This window comes from Ambystoma mexicanum, chromosome 5q, assembly GCF_040938575.1.
Source record: "Ambystoma mexicanum isolate Mex_15411 chromosome 5q, UKY_AmexF1_1, whole genome shotgun sequence".
NCBI lineage: Eukaryota > Metazoa > Chordata > Amphibia > Caudata > Ambystomatidae > Ambystoma > Ambystoma mexicanum.
Window position 1 is genome coordinate 968,987,375 of NC_090933.1, and position 24,919 is coordinate 969,012,293.

Here is a 24,919-nt window from a genome sequence, read left to right on the forward strand (position 1 = left end):
TAATTCACAGTGACCATACTGGCATTAAACAAGTGTGTCTGTAGCTTTATGAAAGTGATTCACAATGATCATGCAGGCACAGATAGACTGTGGCTGCAGCTTCATGAAAGTGCTTTGCAGTGGCCATACTTGCATGGATAGATTGTGACTGTAGCTTCATGAAAGTGAATTATAGTTGCCATGCTAACATATATAGTGGGCACAGATATTTTGGGTGTAGTTCATGAAAGTGGCATACAGTGCAATGTTGACATATGTTGTGAACCCAGGCATCATGAGACTTTTGTAAAATCACGTGGCATGATGTTTTCTTAAGAACCATTTAAAAATGGTTTGCCTCATTACCCGATTTTCTGGAAACTGTGCAATTGAATGCATCATTTCAACATGCTATCTTACAAAATTCCCCCACCCCTGATTATTTGGGGTGACTTCACTACGCCCGATAGCTCATGCTATTTGGGAGATGTTAATGCCCTCCAATAAAAAGAATATTTGCTTGCCTTCACTGAACTTGAATTGTTTACAATGGCATTGCCCCCCACAGAAGCTGCCTTTACCACTCCCCTGAAACCAAATGTTATCTCTGCCAATTGAGTACAGGAGAATAGAGCTGCACTTGCAGTGCGGCACAGAAAAAGTCCATGTATGCACAGAGCAGCCTCAAAGGAGCAGTCGAGCAGAAGCTGCACAGGGCCAGCCAGCAGATGACAGGAGAAAATAGGGATCTCCACTGCTAATGCAGATCAGTGCTCACTGGCACAGAGGAAAGCAGGGCAGAGGGGAGCTTCACAGGGTCAGCCAGAGGAAGAGAGGTGGTCGGATCGGAAATGCACTGACAGCATGTCTCATGGGGCTTGCCAGTAGAGGAGAGGATAGCAGATGGCACGACACACAAGCCCAGAAGCAGAGGTGAAGGCAAGCTGGACAGAACAGCTAGAGAGGCCTATGGTGCCCTTCTACAGCTAATTTCAAATAATATTTTAAAGAACATCAACATATCTTTGGACATCATGCACAAAAACTGAGCACAAACATATGCCGTCAAAGGTTTATTTGAAAACATTGCAATACATATATCACTAAAGATTTTATATATCAGATATCACCATTTTAAGCACAATATAAAAAAAACTCTTTATCCGAAAAACACATTTATTTTTTTAATGCTTCACTCGTGTGAATAGTGCATCATGTACCTGTTAGCATCACTAATTGCTTTTCACACAAGTTTTGCATCCTAGTGTCAACAATTCCAAATTAATTGATCCTCATGTTATCTTCCTTGAAAGGCGTAGTCTAACTTTATGGGCTTACAATATCCAGTTAGTGAAGTTTTACCATTTCTGGCTTCACCGTGGGACCTGCCCAGTAAACCTCTTGGGTGGACACATTTTCCTATGCTACTTTTCAAACAATAGAAGTGCAAATAAGGATTAAGCATTTTACTAGTACACACAAACTTGATTGAAAACGTGTTACACTTTTCTTCTGTAAGAAGAAGCAGGCTGCCTTTCAGTTTGAAAGAGAGTAATTTGCAGAGTTCGTTAGTGGAAGCTGGCTTCGAATTTGTAAAATATTAAGGATTAGCCCAATGTGATGAACAAGCTGAAAGATCAACTGTTACTGCAGAGTAGAGAAGGTGAATTGAATGTATTTGTGAGTTCTTGATCCTTTTATAGGAAGCTCAAAATTGGATCACTTATTCCAGGTACATTTGTGTTGTTTTTAGTTCCATTCCTATCGTAGAAAGGACATTCTGCTAGCAAAATTCCTTTAATCACTTCTGATATGAAATAACTCAAGGCAACTCACAATGTAAGCCAGTTTTATGCGTGGAAATGATTCTCTTGTCTGTGTTGATCTGTTTAAGTTGAAATACATATTGAGGAAGACAGTGGTCATTTTTATTACTAGACAGAAGGCTTGAGTGAAGTCAAAAATGTGTAAATGCAAACATGAATGTCCATGAGTACCCGTTTATATGTGGAAAAACAAGTGGTCAAATGCTGCAAATTGTAGATCTGCAGCATGGATTGCAAGATATTGCCCTGCATTTGAAGCCAAAATGACTTCAACAAAATGGTTATACATTGGGTGTAGGGGGTACAAGGAAGGTGCAATAGAAAGGTCTGTGTCAACGGGCCAATTTCCAGATCCCTATCATGCATCCCTATTATGCGCAAAGTTGATCTTCGTGGGAAATCGTATTGTGGCACATGTGGGAATAGAGTCCTACATAAATGTAGCTAAGCCAATAGATTTATCATCCAATTGGATTGATCATTTTGTCATCTACTCTGATTGATAATAGCACGTACAAGTATGTAGAATATGTTCTAGTGGGTATAGCACTCTTACAAACTGAGGTAAGTCTATTAAACAAAGGAGTTGTGAACAAATAGAGAAGGTGGAAGAGACATTGTGTCGGGGTACTAATGACTGAGACTCAAACGAAACGATATAGAGGGGGTACCAGCCAATAGAGAGAGAAAGAACTTGCGAGGTGCTGCTCCAGAATGCTGTACATCATGCTGGCATGAGTGAGCATTGGATGGATGTGTGAGAGGAGTGCCACGTGAAGAATTGCGATGCCAGCTTCTCGGGTAATGAGTCGCGTTCCAATTCCCCACGATCAGAACAGTGAACAGCTGGCAGGTAAGTCCTAACACGTTGCAGATAGAGTGGGAGACAGTGCAACTGAAAAGCTAGGCAAAGCACACTCGATGGCACACACAATGTTAAAATAACATGGTAACATCACGTGTTTGTAAGAAACAAGCTCAGGACAGATTGCTGACAAGAAGAGGAGCAGTCTGAGTAAATGTAGTGTAAAATAGGTGCAATAATAATACTGTTGTGTTAATGCCACAGACTCTTGCGGCCAAACGGATTTAGGTAATAATATCGTATTTCTATTACTCCTATAACATTGCATTTTTCTTTTCTTTTAAATGCATTTTGCTGCAGTTTAATGTGGAGGGGGAGATCCTCTACACCACCCGCCATAATTAATCCCCTTGCCCATACCCCCATTTACATATTAGGGGATTCGAAAAACCGACTTCGATATTTTGGTACAATACCCAGTCATACCACATGACTAGAATGGTATGACTAATGCTAATGTCATGCTCAGGATAAGGTGAGGGACTATGGCTGAGAAAAGATAATAATTCAAAATATTGCTTATGTGCCAGGGACATTCTCACTGATGACTACATTTGTAGGCAGATAGCAGGGCCGCTCCTGAGTGCCCATGATTAGGGATTTTTCCCCAGTCACACACCTCTTTTGTTGTTTCGATCAATACACATGTCTACACAGGTCATACTCCCTCCTTACTTCCTCACTGCCCCCCCCCCCTTTTTTAAACGTTGGGCCATTATATATGGTCATGGTTAGACCGCTCTTCTGTAGTTAACCCATTCATGAAATATAGGGTGCTTTAGAGTTTTGACCAGCCAACAATTTCAGATATAGAATGCCCCTTCTCAAAACAGTGACCAGAAAGTCATGTTTGGCTGCAATCGCCGAATATTCATGAAAAGTTTTAAGGAGCATCTATGATAATTTGCCTTGAAAAGGATGATGCAATGTTTACTATACAGGTAACTAACCACGATAAAGTGTCTCAAGGCAATACTGTCTCCATATATACCTGTAATCTACAATATTATACTAGAATTGTAAACTCTAAACATCTGTTGGTGCAGCTGAGCAGAAATATGTATTGGCGCATGTTCAGAATTGTACAAAAGATGTAGCTGGTTAATGCTGAGGCAAGCTTGCTGTACTGCTCCCTAAACCTAAAGGGCCTCATTACGACCCAGGCGGTAAGTTACCGCCTGGGTCTTATCCTTACCACCATGGTGTAAACTACGTTTACACCATGGTGGATGGCGGATTTACCGCCCCATTCCAAGGTGAGTGGGGCAGTAAATCCCCATTTCCCATTTTACCCTTCTCCATTCCCATTTTTGCCCCATAGGGCATAATGGGAGTGGGGAAGGAGCTAATTACGCCACCGTAAATTACGGTGGCGTAATTAGCACCATGGTCCCTTAGCGCCATGGATTTTAACGCCTGCAAAAAGCAGGCGTTAAACTCACCATGGCGCAAAGGGGCCTCGGAATCAGGCGTTAAGGGTCGGCGCCGTTAACCCCTTAACGCCTGATTCGTAATGAGGCCCAAAGTCTTTGATACAGAGATTGTCTGCTGTGACGATTAAGCTATATTTCGCAATAAGGCAAACGTAGAGGCTGTTTGGCTTAAATCCTAACATCATCCACCAGACACTCTTGAGTTTCATAAGACCAATTCAAGAACTTAAGTGATTGTGGGCAGATCACTACATCTTGCTATTGGTCCGTGCCTAGAGTATGGTGTAGGGAATGTTTTTCAGATATTCATGTCATGCCTGGATAGGACCCAATTTAGATCACTTTCCTGGCTCGGTTTTAACAAATACGCGCAGGTGGCTGCAGGGATCATTGTTTCAGGAAGAGAATGTGAAATGGGCTGGATGTGAGGCCGGGGTAGGTTAAAACACTACTGAAAGGGGTCTGGAAGATTCATTGCTTTCTCCAAGTATTGAGTAGAGAATATTTGTCTTTTGTTTCGTGCATTTCTCATAACACATTTCATATTTGCAAACAATCAGATATCTGAATAATGGTTCTTAGATTTTATGATGTGTCTATGGGCTATAATACGATTTCAAGGGCATTTGACTGGTATATCTTGTGTTTTTTCCTGCACATGGCCAGTCTTTTTGAAATGTGACTTCAGGAAGGCAGAACAATTTGGCAGTTCAGTCTAGTAAAGTTATTATGACATGGTCATCTCTTCCTTGCCACAACATCTCCCCTTCAAAATGCAGCAATCCATGTTTCCTGGCTCGCATGAGAATGCCAACTACTTTATCAGAGATGCGCACGTATCTGTCAAAGAGTTCGCCAAAAGTGATCTGGACCATGCCGTTGGTGCCGGGTTCTGCCATCGTTGAAATTATGAAGCACATGTCGTCAATCTCTCGGTGGATGTGAGCCTCCGCTCTCCTGGCCCTCTCTGCGGTCTTTGATCCCTCTTTGGGGCGACCGTAGCCCTCATCCCCTTTTCGTAGACGTGTACTCAGGGCCAGCTCCGGGTCAAACTCATCGCTGAAAGGATTCAGTTTTTGATTGGTAATGTGATGGTCAGCCCACTTCTGCCACTTGCCCTTTATGCTGTTCACCTGGCTGTGCTTCTGCTGGGCTTGTTTCATATGTTTACGCTCATCTGTAGTCCTGGTAGCACTAAAAGGTGAAAGAGAGAAAACATGAAACTTAGCCCCATCCTCTCCTTCGTCTCAGACAGAGCTCACTCAATCAGCAGTCGCCCATGAACATCTTCACACACTATAATTATAATTGTTCTTCTATAGCGCACTTAATACCGGAGACTAGTTTCTAAGTGCGAGACTGAGATTCAAAACCTGTGTAGCTTTGCGTTGCAGTTGTCTTCCTTCCAAGACAAACACGTTGCACCAGCACTATCCAAACAGCCAACCATGGAGTGACATTCCAAGGCTCTCCATCTATCCCAACTCCAAACAGGCAAAGCACATTCTCCAGCAAAACAAAAAGGGTGATGGCTGGAAGCGTTAGAATTAATCTTAACGTCTGGCATTGCTTAAGGTAACCCTACAGACCATCGTTCTTCGCCTGCCAAGCCATTACAAAAGGAAATAGACCAACTACCACCATCCTCCAGCCACGCCCTCACAGTCACATCCCAACAGTAGGGCATATCCTATTCCCTCCTCTCCTGTCCAAATCGATCCCCACCATGAAACCAGAATAGGAACAGCACCACCTTCCTACCATACTTCCACATGCACAAGTCCACCTTCCCACCACACTACCCAAATGGCTACAGGTACAAGGGCGAGGAAATACCGGGGAGATGAGAGGGAATCTGTGAGAGGGGTTAGGAAGGAATGGCAGGAGATAATGGGAAAGGAGGGCATGGAAAAGATCTAGTAGATCAATTGCCAAATTTGGAATCAGAAGATCTGAGTTCTAATCCCTGCCTCTTCACTTGACCAGAACTGCACACTCTTGGGGAAATCATGTTAACTCCCTGTTTACACGTTTACTTATTTAAGAAATAAAACAAACACCAAAATCAGCTGCTTTTTTAAATTAAAAAAAAGCCTGAGAATGGAAAAGGTGAGGTAAAGTGGTTAAACTGCGGAATTTGCAATAGGATGAGATAGATTCAAATCCTGACATCCCCATCTGACTTCATTTTAGTTCTCCACATCCCAATTTATTTTAGCTACCAAACATGGCAGGGCTTTAGAAGTAAGCTGCACACCAATATAGTAGTTGTGGCTAGTGCCTCCATCCAGAGACAATTACATGTGTTGTATGTCGAGGTGTCCAGTCAACTGGTCGACAACAAACTGGTCGACTGCAATTTAGTCGACACCATTTGGTCGAATGCCAAATGGTCGAATTTTTTTTTTTATATATATATGTGTTTTGTGGGTTTTCGTGTGGGGAAAAAAAAAAGAAAAAAAGGGTGTTGGTGGGGGGGGGGGGGACAAACCCAAAAAAAACCAAAAAATGGGTAAAAAAAAAAAAAAAAAACAAATTCGACCATTTGGCATTCGACCAAATGGTGTCGACCAATTGTCCTGTCGACCAAATGTTTTCGACCATTTTACTGGTAACCGTATGTCGACCCTCATGCGAGCAGAAACACTGCCAGTCATCCCTTGTAAGTTAGTGGAACAGACAACAATGAAAGCTGACTCCAAGATAGTGGCCCGATACTTGTAACTGCCTCTCCCTTAGTCTATGTGACCAAAGGCCACAAATTGATCATTTTCAAGAATTTGGAGCCGGAGGCCTACAGAAGAGTGATACAAGTCACGCAATTCCACACCAATGGGTTGAAGGCATGCAAATTCTGAGTAGTGGAAGATGCACAACTGTTTAGGCGAAGCGTGGTGACCTGCACAAAAGGGAAGCAGCACAAGACTTGTTTAGAGATGGCCCGACTGCTGCGTGCAGTAAGTGCTCTGATTTTGGTTATGCCGGAACCAGTTGGAAGTTTTGACCTGAAAGGCCTGCTATTTGGATGGACTCTTGGACCTGGACGCAATAGCAGGCAGTTAGCAGAGAATACAGGAGGCAACCTCCCTAGAGGAATAAGGAATGTTACAAACTGCACTGCAAGACCTTCTAGAGGACCTATGACAGCTGGAGAAATGCGACTGATATCCGGAAAGAAAAACTGAGTGCCGTGAGAAGTTAGAAAAGTCACTGATGATTACAATCTGCTAGCAAATCGGAGAGGTAGTAAAAAGTCAAACAAGGACTAGGCCAACTGGAAGAGAGACGAGGAAGGTAAAAGTACATGTTTGGTCTGAATCTGCATGTTGGGAAATGTAGTCAATGCACTAACGTGTCCTGTGAAAAAGATAACTCAGACACTAAATCCTGGGAATTGTACACATACTATCAAAGAATGTGTCCCATATGGATAGAGGAGGAAAGCTCAGACACTACATTCTGAAAACTGTAGTCATAATACCAAAGCATCCAATGAAGACTGCTAGAGAAGGAAAACTTAAGACGCAATCTGAGACATAGGTTCATTTGAACACTTAGACCTTACATCTGGGACGTAAAAAGATGTGTGGACCAAAGCGCATCCCTGACAATGTTAAGCACTGTCCTTTTGATACATTTATAAAACTTTGTATATCCTAACTACTAGTTCACCACATAGGCTACATTAAATCTAAAAAAAGAATGAAGTCTAGCAGAAATGGGAAGATACCACCTACCAGAGAATATGCTGATTTTGGAAACAGAAGACCACTCTCTCCTATGCGGTTTGGAGTAACTCTACGATGTATTTTTTTTGTGTACATATGTAAGGTTTTTGATAAAAAAATAATATTAGAAAAAAAAATCCATGTTTTAATGTGAATGAACATTCAATAGAACACCAATTCCTGCACAGGCGTACACAAAAGGGCAAAGGGCAACATACAAAAGTTGTATCTATTTATATGAATGCTTTATTTTCTGATTTTGTTTCCTTCTCTTTATTCAATAGTATCCCATACTTTTAAATGTCCATCATCTGAACCCACAACCTTTTGGGTCATGGACCATGCTGTAGGTGGTCTCTAACATAAGATTAAAACAAACACATAGCTTGTGTTTACCTAAATAATTTTGAACACGTTTAAACTTTCAAACTTTTGTCGGATCCGAACTAAACGTGCAGTAGTATTTACAAAGCAGAAGAAAACCTTCTACATTAAACAACTGGAACACCTAATCTCATGCCACCTGCGGTTGCCATCTCTTCCTCCACCCCACCTCAGTTGTCTTACCTGGCAAATGTTGGAATGCTTAGAAATACACCTAACCACAATAAGAAGTGCTGCTTTGCAGAGAGAAAGATGTGCAAGGAGAGGGAACGGAGAGCTTGTCTGCCAAATTGCTGACTTTAAAACCAGAATATTAAGGGAGTGAATCTACATATCCATGTTACCACTATTATATTACCCCCAACCCCAAAGTGGCCTATTTAATTTGGCCAAACAGCTTTCCCAGGTAACTGCTTAATTACTAAAGAGGTGAACTTCCGAGCCCTTAGACTTCTGTATACAATACTGAGGATGGGATTATTCATGACCTAATCCCATTCATTAATAAATGTGTTAAGGATTGGGGTATTACAGAGACTATCACTACGCCGTGGGTCAGTAATATGTTGAAATGTGCCCATCGCTGATGGGAACACCTAGAAGTTCAACCCCCTTCTTCATGTAATCAATTCTAGTCTATTTGGTGTTTCCAAGCAAGCGCTGAGCACGGTGCTAAATTAGATATTTGTAGTTAATATTTTCTTGTATTCTATGTTTGTCAAATTATAGTTCAATAGTAAGGCAAAGATGTCCTCTGGTTGATTCAAAAAATATTTTAATAATGTCCTCTGGTTGACACGTGTTTCAGCATTAAGCCTTTCTCAAAACCGGGCATAACATATCACTATCAATTTACCTTCCTAGCCTGATTCATTCTATCCAAATTCTCTTCTAAACATCTTCAGTAAAGGGTTAATCCCTGATCATTCTGTTCATGGAGATAATCACCCTCGTACTAGTGATTCAAGCGTTCTTCATCTGAAGATGTTGAGAAGAGGATTCGGATAGAATGAATCAGGCTAGGAAGCTACACGGTGCTAAATTAGATATTTGTAGTTGTTAATATTTTCTTGTATTCTATGTTTGTCAAATTATAGTTCAATAGTAAGTCAAAGATGTCCTCTGGTTGATTCAAAAAATATTTTAATAATGTCCTCTGGTTGACACGTGTTTCAGCATTAAGCCTTTCTCAAAACCGGGCATAACATATCACTATCAATTTACCTTCCTAGCCTGATTCATTCTATCCGAATTCTCTTCTTAACATCTTCAGTAAAGGGTTAATCCCTGATCATTCTGTTCATGGAGATAATCACCCTCGTACTAGTGATTCAAGCGTACTTCATCTGAAGATGTTGAGAAGTGGATTCGGATAGAATGAATCAGGCTAGGAAGCTACATTGATGATATGTTATGTCGGTTTTGAGAAAGGCTTAATGCCGAAACACGTGCCAACCAGAGGCCATTAATTAATAAACGCATGCAGCATTTCAGAAGGAATTCCTTGACAGCTGACACATGGTCAGAGTTACCCAATAGATGTCAATTTATGTAAATGCTTAAATCCAGAATATCTGTCATTTTTCCATACTTTCCACTAATTAACTTATCATCTTCCATCACAAAAGGCAGGCAATATGACTCCATTTGAATAAGTGAAGGGCAGTGATTGCAGGTTGTATCCTGTTCTTTTTTCCTCGATGAAGTGGTAATCACCATTTTACCAATGGTATCCTCTACTTCTGGTCAGTACCTATTGTGTTTGACTGAATTTAGGTCTGGTGCTTTCTACCATCTTTCACAAACCTTGCATCCGTAAGTTCCAATTAAATTGGTATATGATAGACACCTTTAGGAAGGCATTCATTATAAAGGTCTCAGATGGCAAAGTGAAGGCCTTTAACACTGGGTTGCGGGGGAGTTACTTATCGGTACAGCTCACAAATACAAGAATTATCCCCTTTTGCAACTGGAATCAATGCTGTTTTCTTTATGGCAAACATACAGTTTAAACATGTTGACCAAAAAGAAAAAGAAATACAATACAACATGGCCGCCATGCAAAAAGCGAATGGAGCTTTTAAAAAAAATGAAAAAACACCCTTTCTATTTCCATTGCTGTCGACATAGAGTTTTGGAAGAAGAAAACTGGAGAAACTGACAGCTGGAGAAGGGAGAAACCAATGGAAAAACTCTTTCCAGTATGTCAAGCTTTCTGATTGGCTGTCACATGACTGCAGGCTGCTTCTCAATGCATACATCACTGGTGAGTCTCTTCAGGCGTATTGACCCTTATTCTGGATTCCACACATCCAGAAGGATAGAGATGACTTTTGTGACATGAGGCTCGGGTTTGTAAACGTAAGCACCAGGAGACCAGCCTGTTCTCTTGCTGCAGCGTTCTCTGGTGCAAAGCTTTGTGCCACCCTCAGCATAATTACATTTTGCTGGCATGGGTGTAATTATAGGGGGGCAGAGGGGGTTTTGTCCCCCCCAACTTTTGTGGAATGCCATTTTGTCCCCCCCAACTTTTGGCAGGAGGGCTGGGGGGCTGTATTGTGACTGCCGTGTTTCCCCACTGGTTACGTACCTTCTGCCTTGCCTAAATTGCAGTGCAGGCGCCCGAAGGAACGAAGATTTGAATGACACAGTCGGCCGCCTGGATTCACTCACACAGCTGGTAAGAGTAATTGTGATGCACCTACGGCTGCGGCCTTCACCAACTAAATGTCTTATAAGACCATGGTAGCGAGCAATAATGACACTCCCCTCAGCTCTGAAAGGCAAGCTTACTTTACATCTCAATGAGATGTCTGTTATACGGATATTCCCATTTTATTGACCCAGTGCATGTGATGTTAATAAAAAACATCCCAGATAACGAGATGAGTGAAGCGTGTTAACATTAGTGCATCTTTTTAAAATGTGACTTGCATTTGAGTGGCTCATAAATCAAGGATTTCTGTCTTTATGATGCTTAGTGCTTTAAGAGTGTTTTTTATGATGGATAAAGCACATTTCACACTTGTGGAAGCCAACAGCACCAGAGAGAGCAATGCATCCTTGCATTCCGGGTCAATTACTTTTACTGTTTCTGACCCTATTTTATTGCAGCCTGTTTTCGATAACTTTGAAACAACATTGTGGCATGGACGGCCTTACATGTTTTTATATTACCATGTTCTCTACTGCCCTTTTCGGCACTCACACACTCACGTGCCCGCACTGAGCACCGCAAGATGTGTGCACACACCACCTTTTCAATCCACAATGTCTTGCTGCAATTCTTTGTTTGTGGCCCCCGCTGCTGCCCCCGACCTCTCCCCACATGCATCATGCCTCGCTGCCCTCCCTTGCTGCATTCCCTACAGCCAGCCTTGTTGCCCCCACTACGTCCTCCGCCTTGTTGTCCGCCTCGATGCCCCCCTCCTTGTTGCCCTAGGAGCGGCTGCTCCTTGGCCGGTTTCTGCTAAATTAATATCCTGAACGCTTACACCCTTTTACTGTACTCTACACAAGCCGTTCAGTGCCTCATACTCTCACGGCCACCTGTCCCATGTTTGCTGGTGAATCATTGTGCTGAAGAATCTGCATGCCCCAGGTACTTATTGTGTGTCAACTCGACCCAAACGCTGAAAGGTGTGATGTACAACTGTGGTTTTACCACATAATAAACCAGGTCTGCCTTCAGCCACTCGATTTATAAGCACTATACATCACCTTCATTGAAGTTAAAGTCCTGTAAAAACATGCATTGGCAAAGCCAACAGATTCAGCTTCTAAATAATTACTATCCATTTGCCAGGGACTGCTATTATATGCCCAGGTGCTCCCACGATTTTGCAGAGGCTACCATTGATGGCCTGTTATTACCATTATGGCAGTGATGGCAAATGTCTGCCCTTTTCCCATGCCTACAAAAAAGCAAAAACTGTTGCCATTGCCAGTGCTTGTTTTTATTTGGGGGTTGTACTTTTGTGTGTGATACAGTACAGCACCGGTGACATTTGTTTGGCTAAACAGAGCCCACAGAGGTGGGATTTCACACTTTCATTAAAAAGTGTAAATTCCATACGTGCAAACTGCTTTTTTTAACGAAATGCTTTACTTACTGCAAACACGCAGTAAAGTGCACGGCTCCAGTCCAAACGAACATTGCTGCACACGTTATTTAATTTCTTTTCATCCTTCTCTGCATAGAAGAGGTAGCTTGTTCTACTAACTTCGGTGGGCACACTTCCCAGGGATCTACTGGATAGGCTTCTTGCAGATGTCTAGTTGTAGGACCATATTGCAGCATATGGACCGGTTGTGTGGCTTATTGATATGACGAACCTTCTGAGAGGTAGGCATCAGCCCTCTGTAGGCATTGGATCCAGGCTTCCAACAAGCCGGAATGGCTTTCTCAGGGATGGCTCTTGTGTGCATCTGTGCAGCATTGTTTCTCCTATCTTCATTTGATTAGGGAATGGAGCAGTCAGCGGGGGCAGGAGTGGGTAGCCTGCTTCCTCTGTATCCATACAGTGACCCAAAGGTAGACATTTCAAGTTAGTAGCACACCCTTTCTTACTTCCATTACTCCGATTTCACTTGCCAATAACAACTGGTGAACCACATTTTGAGGCCAGGGGTGACCGTCACTTTTAGCATGCTGATAGTTCATGCCATGTTACAATGTACAGTTTGTAATATTTTGATTTGCACCTCTTGTTATTGCAGGGTGCATGATGTAGCAGACCATTTCCCCATCACCCATAGCATTGCTGGCAATCCCTGTGCTTAAAACTACCCAGTGGATCACCACTTGAGTCCCACTAACTACTCCCTGTTTGCTTACTTAGGAGCCAGGTCATTTGTCCCCCGTGTGTGGCAACGTAACCTGGTAGGGCACTGTTGCACAGGACTGTAGTTGTGTGTCAATCTTTCGTAGTGTGCACAATCATGTGTCATGGTCTTGCCCACCTTGCTGGCTGTTTGCACATTCAGCATGTTCAGCTGTTTCCTTTTATGGTGCAACTGTAATGGGTGGCACCAAAGGCACATGGCTGTTGTTTAATTCCCTTTTAGTTTTCAAAACGAGTTTCATTATAAATATAGGATTTCAAAAAGACTCCCCTTTTGTTTATAAACTTTCCTTTTGCATAAACATGCTGTGGGGAAACTCCAAGAGGGCACTGCCGCTATGCTGAGCCCATGTGAGATGAAGGACTTCCAGAATACTCTGCATAATAACAGCAATTTACTTCAATGTTCGGGCATATGACTTCTCCATGTGAAAATGCTTCTTATTAACGGTGGCAGCCAAAATACGAGCTGCAGGATTCCAATTTTTATTTTTGTGGGGGGGGGGGGAGATTTGTTAAAATAGGATGTAAATTTTGCATTTTAAAGAATATTTATTTAGCAACACTGATCAAAACTATTAAACGCACAGTGAGGTAGCTCATCAAACTGGCCCACTTTGACCAAAGAAACTGGCCCACGCCAGCCTTTTACTTTTCTGTTTCAGCCATGGGCCTATTGTCCTATAGGTCAGCCCAAGCCCACTTGATCGCACACAGCCCAGGCCCTTGCAGCATAGTGAGATCAGGGGAGCAGCCCCTGGGATCACCCATCACAGGTAAAAGAGTGAATTTAGACGTGTCCCCCTTGCTGCTGGCATGCAAGGCGGTAAGGTTTGTAAATAGCCTGCTGCATCCCATAAAGGCTGTATCAATTGCACTAGCACTGCATAAAGAAAGGACTTTGGTGCTTAAAGCCAGCAAATTGACTTAGCATATAATAAGGCTATACTCTGCAAGATTGCATGTTGCCTTTCTTTTGCTTTTTTGAACACAACATGTAACAAAAACAAGGGTGGTGTGAGCTATTAAAGCCTGACACTGACCCCTTTCTTTCACAAAGTACCCCTTTACTCAATTCTCGCCCTACCACTTTCACAGTGTCTACTTTACTCACACAATACTCCATTCTCTCACAATACTCTCCACCCTGTTGCAGGCCCTCTTTAGGTAGAGGTGGCTCAGGCTTTTTTACTGTTGTCAATGCACCGAACTCTAAAGACTACCAGTTGTTATACGTTTCAGAAGACTGGCTTGTCTTTAGAATTGAATTTTAAAGATACCCACCAGATTTATGAAAGTTATAACAGAGCACGTCGGCAATGGACTCTTGTCGTGTAATAGTTTAGTCTTATTCCTCAATGCCAACGTCCGCCCTCTCCAACCCACCCCTTTCTTTCAGGTATCATGATGTCCCCCCCAACATTTTCAGCAAAGTTACTCCACTGTTTGCTGGCCCCCACCACAAATGTCTCATCTTGGTTAAAAAGGGTAATTCTTTTGGCTAGCAATAAGATCCCTTAACACCCTTGCTAACCACTGTGCTGGACCAAGCACTTGCCACAACTAAAAGTTACAATTTAAGACTTGGTGGGTTAGTCAGGTGCACATGTTTTGTCTAATATGTTTTATTAAAAAGGTTCTGAACGCATGGAAATTCTGCCCAGTCGACATAGTGGACCCAAGCATGGTCAACCTATTCACAAAATGTAGTAGCACTGATAAAGCAAGAAAAAAGCCAGACACCTGGTATGATCAGTGTCGCAAGAGAAGCAATGTTTTAGGTCATGCAAATGTATAAAACTAGTGAACATTTTTCAAAGAGAAACATGATTTTCCTGCCTTTTTTCCGGAACAATTGGAAAGATTCCTAGAATAGAATGCCACCGTAAATTATGCTGGCAGTAATCAATTCAGTGTCGGGAGACACCAGAACAATAAGTAGGGAGAGTAGTGTTTGGATGCTGTGACTGGAGCCTGAGGACTCCTTCCATGGTAAGATTTAATTACTTAGTCCTCTGCGTGTAGTAAGTGGAGCATTAGTCTGCATTGATATGATGCAAGGCGTCAAGTGAGAGATGTTTCATTTTGTGAAGGTTGGATCATTACACTATACTCCCAAAAACTATGAGGGGAGGGTGTAAGTGCAATTGCTAGACCTGGGGATAAGGATGTTTGTGCGTGGGCTCTGATGCCTTGCACATTGAGCTACTGTTTGTGGACAGTTCACTGCATCTTCTTCCACGCTGAAATCACGTAATCATCACCAACAGTGGACTTCATGTTCACCCTCTGTCTTATCTACAGACACATAAACATGCCTTGAGGACGCTTTAGTAAAATGAAGTAATTTTGTAGACCTATTCATGAGACTGATGGAAATAATGTACAAATATATGCAGGCCATAATGCCTTGAGTGGTAGTGCGAAGGCAGCAGTGCAGATGTGGGTAAAGATCGCAGAAGGCGGCAGGTAGCTCTAAATGATTTTTAACATGAATTCTGGCAGCAGATGGGAATGCCGGAGCGTGCAGGGGGTGGGCGCACTCAGCCAACAGTTTGCAAGGAGCTTGGGCGTATGAAGTGAGATTTAACTTGTGTTCTAAGGATCTGATTGGTTGCTGAGCCTGCTGCAGTTGCTAATGAAAAACACTAGTTCTGAGGGACACTCATGTTGAGGCTAAAGCAGTGTTATTCAATCTGTCACTCTCCAGATGTTTTAGCCTACAACTCCTATCAGTCCAAGCCATCATAGTATAGCGAGGGATCAAGGGAGCTGTAGGCTAAGATGTTTGGAGGGTAATAAAATGATTACCCTTGGCCTACTCTCTCTGGGGGACGTTTTCTTTCTTTGTAAGTGCAGTCTTTTAATATCATTAATAGTAGTGTGAATATCTCTGTCATAATCATTGTTAATATTAATACAAAGCAGCAGCGACCCAATTGTCATGTTATTCTTTATCAGAAAAAGGTTAGCATGACATTGTCCACCGTCGCAGATTTTACTTTTCAGCTACTTGAATATCAAATTTGAATTCTTATTTTCTATTACTCTGCGGTCAAGCACAGGAAAGATGGCAGTGGCTTACTTAATTCTCCTTACCTGTTCTACAGTAGTTTGTCTTTTTGATGGCTACTTGCCTTCCCATTGGCACGCAAAAATGCTTTATCCAGCCAATATCTTGTTTTTCAGCTAAAACTCGTACGCTGCACATTCCGTTTCCTAACCTTTCCTGACAGTAAACGCCTTAATCTCCTCCATGTTTGATTATATCATTAGTCTCTATCTACCTTCATTCCACCCAAATACCATCTACAAAGAGTACAAAATGCAGAAGCAGACTCGTGATTCACTACAACCGGACACAACACTTTTCACAAGCATAGTCGTCTAGCTGGTTGCCTCCTGGCATGAAAAGAATTCAGTTCAAAGGTGCTTGCATGAATGATGCAAGCACCTTTGAACGGAATTCTTGAAAAGCATTCTTTGGTTTCGGGTAAGACTTCCTCATTTCCTAAATGAGGCCGCCTCACGGCATATTTGACACTTTGATCGACCAATGCTGAACGTTTCTATGTTTAAGCAATCAACAAGAAGTCTATTGGAAGAAGGGAATTCTAAACTCTAGGTGCAACCTATTGCAACACTCTTTGCTGGAACTCCCTTATCATTGCATTCGGTCAGGGTATCCGATTTCCTCACATTTAGGACAGAATTCTAAACCTTCCTGTGCACGTTGCATAGTTTTCTCCCATACTTTTGCTTGTGCTATGAGATCAATATTGGCATAATAAGAATTGGAAATCCATAAGTAAGTGTCGTGGGGGGGTGTGGCCTAAGAGCAATGCAGAAGGACGTGTTCCCGAAGGAGCTCCTGCCGATCCTTCACTGATCCGGATAAAAAGAGCCCAAAGGACTGCAAGCGACACCCAGAAACACCAGATCGCGTACATGAAGAGGCCAGGCTTGCACGGAGTGTGCTTTTCCTTCACTAGGTGCTGTGACTCTGATGTACTGGAGCCCGAGAAACTAAGACGGCCTGCCGCGACGAAATCCAAGATGGAGGGATGTTAAAGACAAAGGACTGGAGCGGGGCTGCAGCCAGCTGGCACACCGAGACCCGCACTGCTGCCGTGCACGGACCGGGACTGGCAGAGGGGGCTTGAGGCATAACGTATGTGTTGCGCCTGAGGAGAAGCGTACAAACTGCACTGGCAGCTGTGATCGAACACCAGCTGGGACTGCGCACCCCGCGGCGGCTGCGAGAGGGGTGGCGAAGGACAGCCAGGGACTCGAAAGAAGGTACCCAGTGCACGGCCCATTGCCCGAAGGACAGAAGCCCTGACAACTTGGGGGTGAACACAGACAAGGGAGAGGAATAACATACTGAGCACCTGCATGAAACGGAGCGCCAGAGGGCTCAAAATGAAACGAAAGAGCTCTTGGATTGTTCGATGGGCACACCTACCCGATCACTGTGACAAAGGATCATAGAGTCACAGCCTTTGGACATGCGGTGCAGAGAGCGAAGAACCGGGCACAGACACAAAGGTACGCACGGCGCTGGCATAGGCTGGGGTCACGAGAGCACGGCTTGCCCGGGGTAATGCTCATGACAGGTTAATACAGGTGCCCCGAGACCGTGAAAGATAATGTGTGGATACAAGACAGAGCGCATTGCCTGGATGCAGATGGGAGCAGTGAGCAACCCAGCCACGACCACGGATCATTCGGCGGCCTGCCTGAAGGCATAAGCCAGGACGGTGCACAGCGCCTCCCACGAGCCAACTGGGGGGTGCTTACCGCGCACCTGGAGGCGAATATACAGTGCATCACGGCGCCTGCTTGAAAGGGGCCCAACAATAAGATCAAGTTTATAGGGTCTCCACTGGTGGAGAGAGGGAGTCCGTCTGCCACAGCGGGAAGCCCATGCATGGGGAGAACTGCAGGAGAGTAAATCTGGACCGGAAGGGGTGAATGAGGGGTCCCTGCTGCAGCCCCAAAATAGACATTTTCAGCGCTGGAAAGGTGTGGTGCCCTACAGTCAACCTCAAGGTGGCCACAACAGCCCAGGTACACCTAAAACCCCACAGGAAGCGATAAGACAGGCCGGGGGGCTTGGTGCATGCCCAAAGGGCTCAATAGATCATTGCGCCGCGGGCACGGGTGCAACTCTACTGGCACCAGGGGACCGGCAGGGATGAACCCCCTTTGATTGAGGGCCATAAGAGGAGGACATAGGCACCGGGTGAAGACGGTACCCTCCGGCCCACGCAAGTGGCGGAAAGAAGGGGGAGTGGGACACACCCAGCGGATAGAGCCGCAGAACACCACACGGGTGGGCAGGCCGCACCCGTGACCAGACGGCATTCAAGGCGGAATGATGCCGATCCCACTACGACACCCAGCAAGGCCCACAAGCACTCGCGGGCGCAGCCATTGACCTACACCAGCAGGAGCTGGGGCACATATTCGAAATAGAACTGCCAGGGCATAATCAAGTGGGAGGTCACCATCCATTCCAGACACAGATCCAGCAGCATTAGGAACCTCCCAACTAACTAGAGTCGCAAGTCACAGCTCAGTGATCTCAATGAGGCCAACAAAAAGTCTATTGTCCAGTAGGGGTGTGACCTGAGATTTTGGCTTGGACTGCCCCTGTTGGGGTTGAACAAAACTTAATTTGCAAATGAACACAATTGAATAGAAGGCTGCCCAAAGCAATTGACGGTGATTATGAATAATTCATAAATATTCTGTCCATCAGTAAATGATTTTCAGCAGATTTGCACATATTCTTGGTAGAGTCTCCTTTTTTGTTTTTAGAAGTGCAAACCAAAGTATTATATTCCTTATCAATTTTAAGCGAGTTACATTGCACTGAACAAAACTAATTATTTACCTATTGTCATGTGTGGTGAAGTGTTCCGGATGCAGACTGTAAAACAGACGCATGAACTGTCTGTTGTCGAAATCGATCATTACGTGAATGAAACTGCAGCTCTGTGATTTGAATGAAGCAAATGGAAGACCAGAGTGAGGAGTTCCGGCTGAGGCGGAAGAGAGCTGCTTGTGATAGTGTGCACAGGCAGACATAGAGGAGGTGCATGTGTCAGGGATTCTGCTGGGAAGAGAAGCAGTGAGGCAACTTTGAACCTGTGGTGAATGTTCCTAGGAATGTAACATTATGAGAGAGAAAGAGAAACTGTGCTACGTCCTGGAGTTGGACTGGAGGTTTGCAAGGGTACCACATTGTTTGGAATCTGGATTCAAGTTTCCCAGACACAATATAGTAGCCATTGAACATTGTGAGAAATAGAAACCAGTGCTGCATCTGGAACCGGAAGCAAATGTTATCAAGCTTGTAATTGGGAAAATTGAACTGTGAGAGAAAATACTTCAGATTCATCCTGGAACCTGGACTGAAAGTTTCTCGGTTGGCCCAATCAGCACTAACATTTAGAGGTATAGAGAGCAAGACCATGATGGATGCAGGAACCTGGAGTGGAGGTTCTCAGCTCCAGAGCAGTGCACTCAACACTGGACACTTAGAGATTGAGAGGGTAAAACCATGCCAGATGTGGAGACCTGGAGTGGATGTTCTCTGCTCAAGTGCAACGCAGTCACCAGTGGACACTTAGAGACAGATGGAGCAAGACCATGTCAGATCCGGGAACCTGGAGGGAAGGTCCCTTGTGAAACACGGTCAACACTGGACATCTTGAGAGAAAGAAAGTAAGACCATGTCAGATGCAGGGACCTGTAGTCATTGTTCTCCACTCCATTGCAGCACAGTCAACCCTGGACATTTAGAAACAGAGAGAGCAAGACCATGTCAGATAAGGGAACTTGGAGTGAAAGTTCCCTGTTCTAGTTCCAGTGCAGCACAGTAAACCCTGGACTTTTAGAGGCAGAGGGAGTTTAACCATGTCAGATATGTGAATCGGGATGCAAGGTTCCCCACGCAAGTGCAGCACAGTCCTCACTGGACATTTCGAGACAAAGAGAAAAAGCCATGTACGATGCGGGAACCTGGGTGGAAGGTTCCTCATGCTGCACAGTCAACACTGGACACTTTGAGACAGAGAGAGCAAGACCATCGGCCTCATTACGAGTCAGGTGGTCCGGAAATAATGGTGGCGGTAAACCCGCTGCCACCGTTGTTTCCGGATCGCCTGATCTCGAGTCCTGCAGGCGGAGGTGTCATTCCTGTCAGGTGTGACCTGGCGATTTTAACACTTCCGCCTGCAGGCAGAAGTGGAAACACCGGCACCATCACAAGATGGTGCTGGTGTTTCCATGGTCCCCATTCCCATTGAGTCCTATGGGACTCAATGGCAATGGGGATTTACCGAATTCCGCCTCCGGAATTCCTCGGTCACCGGGGTTGTAATGGCCCGGTAATTCCAGGAATCACGGAGGCAGAATGGTAATTCGAGTCCGGCGGTAACCGAGCCGGAAAAACCAGCAGGTTACCGCCGGACTCGTAATGAGGCCCCATGTCAGATCCAGGAACCTGGAGAGGCTTCCCCATCCCCCACCCTTCTGCAGCAGAGTCAACACTGGACATTTAGAGAGAGAATAGCAAAATGATTGTCATATGCGGGAACCTGTAGTAAAGATTCCCTGCTACAGTGGAGCACAGTCAAACCTCAACATTTAGGTACAGAGAGTGCAAAACCATGTAAAATGCAGGAATCTGGAGGCAAGGTTCCCCACCCCGGTGCAGCACAGTCAACACTAGACATTTAGAGAGAGCAAGACCATGTCATATGCGGGAACCTGGAGGGAGGGTCGTCTACCCCGGTGGAGCACAGTCAACACTGGACATTTCAAGACCGGGCAAAGACCATGTCATATGCGGTAACCTGGTGGAAAATTTCTCAATCAGGACATGACAAACCAAACACTGGGGGAAAACTACCCACCTGCTGACACTTGCAACCACGAATGCCCTGATCATCTTATGCTGAATGAAAGTCAACATTCTCAAGTTGAGTTGACCTAAGACTTTAATTATTTTGAATGAACAGGCCACACATGATAAGAAAGTTGTGTCATAAACCTTTTAATGTTTTCACTCCTTTGCATAATAACCTTTGGGCACACCACACTGGTGATAAAACTTAAGACTGGCGGTAACAGCATCAATATCTGAAATCCCAATTTTAGAAACAATAACGCCTATATGGTGTAATACCTACCAAAATAAGATCAACTCTCAACCGATCTTAAAAAGAGTCAAATCCAGAACTAGCTGCTGCATCCTTGAGGTGAGCCGGGTGAGGTCACTAAAGAGTCACGTAATCCTTGATGAGTGATGTGTGCCCCAGAGGCACCACCCCTACTCCTATAAACAAAATTGTTTATGGCTGATGCTATTTTCTACTGCTGGAGAAGTCCATTTTCACCTATAGCAGTATTTTTTAACTGCCACAAAACGTATGACTAAATGGCAGTATTTTAATCACTGGTGATAATTGCAACCGGTGGTGAATATCACTGGTGTCAATATCACACCTCTGGCAAAAATATGTAACTGTAATTGAGGCAGTATTTGCACTCAGGAAAGGGCCTTTAGCCAATCAGGTGGCTGGAACAGCGGGCGAGAATACAGTTTCTCTGCCGCTGTGCCAGCCATCTAAGGCCTTTCCCTGGGTGGCACAATTTTTTTTTTCTTTTTTAACCCCATACCCCACCCAACCAAACAAAACCTCTCCTGCACCCCATTCCTCCCCACTTACTTGCAGGACCAAAGCTTTGAGCTCTGGCCTGCCACACCTCACACTCTGGCTCACCGCACCTCCGGCTTCGGCCGCTGCCATAGAAAAAGAAAGGGACATATGGTGGCAGCCATCTTGAGTTATTTTTGTTCCTTCAGAGATTGCTGTTGCTTGCAGCATTAATCTCCGGAGGAAAGAAAAGAAAGCCATTCGCACCCGGATGAACCCTGGGGTGCGAATGGCTTTCATGCCCCAGTGGGAGGGCCGACATGGCCGGTAATGGCACACAGCCCAAGCTGAGGCCCTATTCCCTAACTTTGCCTACGATGGCTCGGGCTGGTGTGCCATTATCGGCCATGTCCACACTCCCAATGGGGCATGAACGCCATATTATTGCCCAGCAGAACGGTAATTCGCTACAGCTGTGTTTTTTCTATAGGAGGCTACTGGCCTCTTTTCGGCTAGACAACAGTGCAAGAAGATTCTGTCCTTGATACAGTACCATCTTTTCTTTCTGCAGCAGGTAGTAGACTAATATTTCTGTGATGTGCTTTTAGATCTCTAATCTCAATGCACTTTACTTTTGTTTAGACGCTCAAATCACCGTGTGCTATGAATGTGCCTTAGGGTCTTTTATCACACTTATCAAGGCTGTGAAATGAGTTCTCCAAGTACTTATTGTTCGGCTGAATTTTCCGAGGTTTGTATTTGTTTAAAAACATTGGCTTCGGGACTTTTCCACAATGCCAATGGCATCCTGGGACCTTTCCACAGAAACTTTGCACCAGCGCAAATGCAATTGTCCACAATATTGGCACATGAGTAAAACACGTGCTGGTGGAAAAAATGTATTTCTTTGATGAATGTTGCACAAGGGCAGTATTTTCACCATACTGCCATTATTGCACCACGGCAAACATAACCCTGGTTGAATGCAATTAAAGAATGTATTTTATTGTTGGGCAGTGTTTGCCATAACAATAACCCCAAGCACTTGCATCAGTGTATATTTTTTGAAATGAGGACGCTTAATGGAATGCTGGTACTTTCAACGCACATACTTTTTGGGATGGTCAATGTCACAGTCCTCTTGATGTTCAATGGTTGAGTTAAGTTTAATTTTGCCTGGACCATCTTCAAAAACAAAAATCCTTCACGCTCTTGTAGATTATACTAAATGACATTGAGTTATCGAAACATTTACAAAGTAATAGTTATCTGACATTGGTCTTATTTTGTCCATGATTGTGAGATTATACTTAAGTTTAGCCGTGTTCAATCGTTCACTGTATGCAACATTTTAATAAAAGAAAAAGTCGAACGATCAAATCAATCGGGCAATCTACTGCATGAAAATTTTGAAAAAAATATTTCTTCATTGATTTTTAGCAAGCAACGTGCGGCCTTAGGGCTTTTTTTTAAATTCGCAGAGTGCTTCTTTTGTAAGAATAGACACCATGACTAGTAATAGAAGCTATGCAGTTGCTGCTATAGAGAATGATATGATATAAGAGGTTATTTATAGCGCGCTTAATAATACCCAGCGGTTTCTAAGCGCGGACACGACGATCGAACCTGTGTTGCTCCGTGTTGTCTTGCTTCCGAGGCGAGCACGTTGCCCCTAAGCTATCTTCCCGTATCATTCATGCGATCAGAGGGCAAACCCAATCTAAGGCAATGGTGCGTGGGTCAACATATACTACAAAGATACAATTCATGAGAAAAATAGTTTTCCAATGAAGCCACACGTGGACACCCTATGGAAAAGCAATCAATGTCATACTTACAGCGACGCCGTGGGACTTTTAATTCGGATGGCCGTTTCCGTGTCTTGGTCCTGCAAGTTCAGCTCTCTCACAGCGTCTCCTTGACACTTGTCCTCTGCATCCCCATCCCCATAGCCACTGTCCTCTGTCTCAAGACTATCGCTCCGGCCCTTCGGCGGCGCAGGCCCTGCTGGTTTGCCGCTCTCCTGCTCAATCTCCTTCCAGCCTTTGGTCAGCTGCTTCACCAAGTTGGAGCACTTCCTCCTTCGACACGGGGACAGGCGGGCCTCAATCATTTTACCAAAGTCCTGGAGGTTCTTCTCGTCCCTGAATCTCTCTGCATCGCTCTGGTCCTTCTCGTACCTTTCGGTGAGGGAGCCAATGTCACCTCCTCTCTCCTGAACTTTACTAATGATGGTTTTGGTCACCTCTTTGCTTTTAATCTTCTCAACCAGATCTTCCTCGGGATTGGTTGGATGGCGGCAATCAGGCTTGGTTGCCGCTGATAGCCTGGCAGCACCGGGGCGCAGTATCTCTTCCGCCTTTACCTGCTTCGGGTTGGACGCGCGCTCGGGATCTTTCTCCTCATTGGGTACCCAGCCGGAAGGCTCGTGCGCCTGCTTGACCGTGTTCTCGGTCGCCCACTGTTGCCAGCCCCTAGCTAAGCTGGAGACCAGGCAAGCAGTGCGAATCTTCCTAAAGGCCCGTTGAGCGGGTTTCGTCGCTTGACTCTCGACGGGAGGCATGATGCTGGTAACTTATTCCCTGCCGGTGTAGGCCGCGCAGTCACCGAGGAAATGACAAGTCCACAGTGAGGGGGGCAGAGGTGCTGTGGAAACGCAAAACGCCAGCGATGCTATTTAAAAGGGGGGCTGCCTGCTCGATGCTTTAGGAAACTATGCAAAGCACGCGCCCGATGATACGGCTGGGGTGACGCTGTTCTTTTTTTAAAAACCAAGCGGGTTGTGTTTCATCACAGCAGTAGATGGGAAGCACAGATGGTAAACATGGGAAATCTACTGTAGCACGCGCAGCTCACCAGACCTCTGTCAAGAAACTCTCTTTGCTCCTTAGTCACAGATTATTAAAACGCCATGACCAGTAGTGGTGTCCTTGTGTATTTGAAAAGATGATTTATTTTTCAGATTTTGGTTTGTAGTTGTAGGTCATATTATCCAGGCAGCGATGTACCTATCCTTTGAATTGCTGCAAGGTGGCCTTTGTTTTGGGGTTCCCCTACTGGAGAAGGGACCACTACCATCCAGTGATGGTACACATTTCCTTGCGTTTCATGAACTGTCCAGAAACTAACAGGTGGAAACTTGGGTGCCCGTGTGGACGCATATGGTTGATTAATAGACGATGGGGATCATT

At 44.5% G+C, this 24,919-nt stretch overlaps 1 protein-coding gene across 1 annotated transcript; it reads right to left on the reverse strand.

Moving 5' to 3' along the window:
- Nucleotides 1-1,039: 1,039 nt before the first annotated feature.
- On the reverse strand, nucleotides 1,040-24,358 carry ABRA (actin binding Rho activating protein). The gene is made up of 2 exons (XM_069621498.1): nucleotides 23,567-24,358; nucleotides 1,040-5,297 (listed from the first exon to the last, which is right to left on the reverse strand). Exons 1-2 carry the CDS (start codon nucleotides 24,289-24,291, stop codon nucleotides 4,814-4,816), a joined length of 1,209 nt encoding a protein of 402 aa, XP_069477599.1. The 5' UTR covers nucleotides 24,292-24,358; the 3' UTR covers nucleotides 1,040-4,813.
- Between the last annotated feature and the right edge of the window lie 561 nt (nucleotides 24,359-24,919).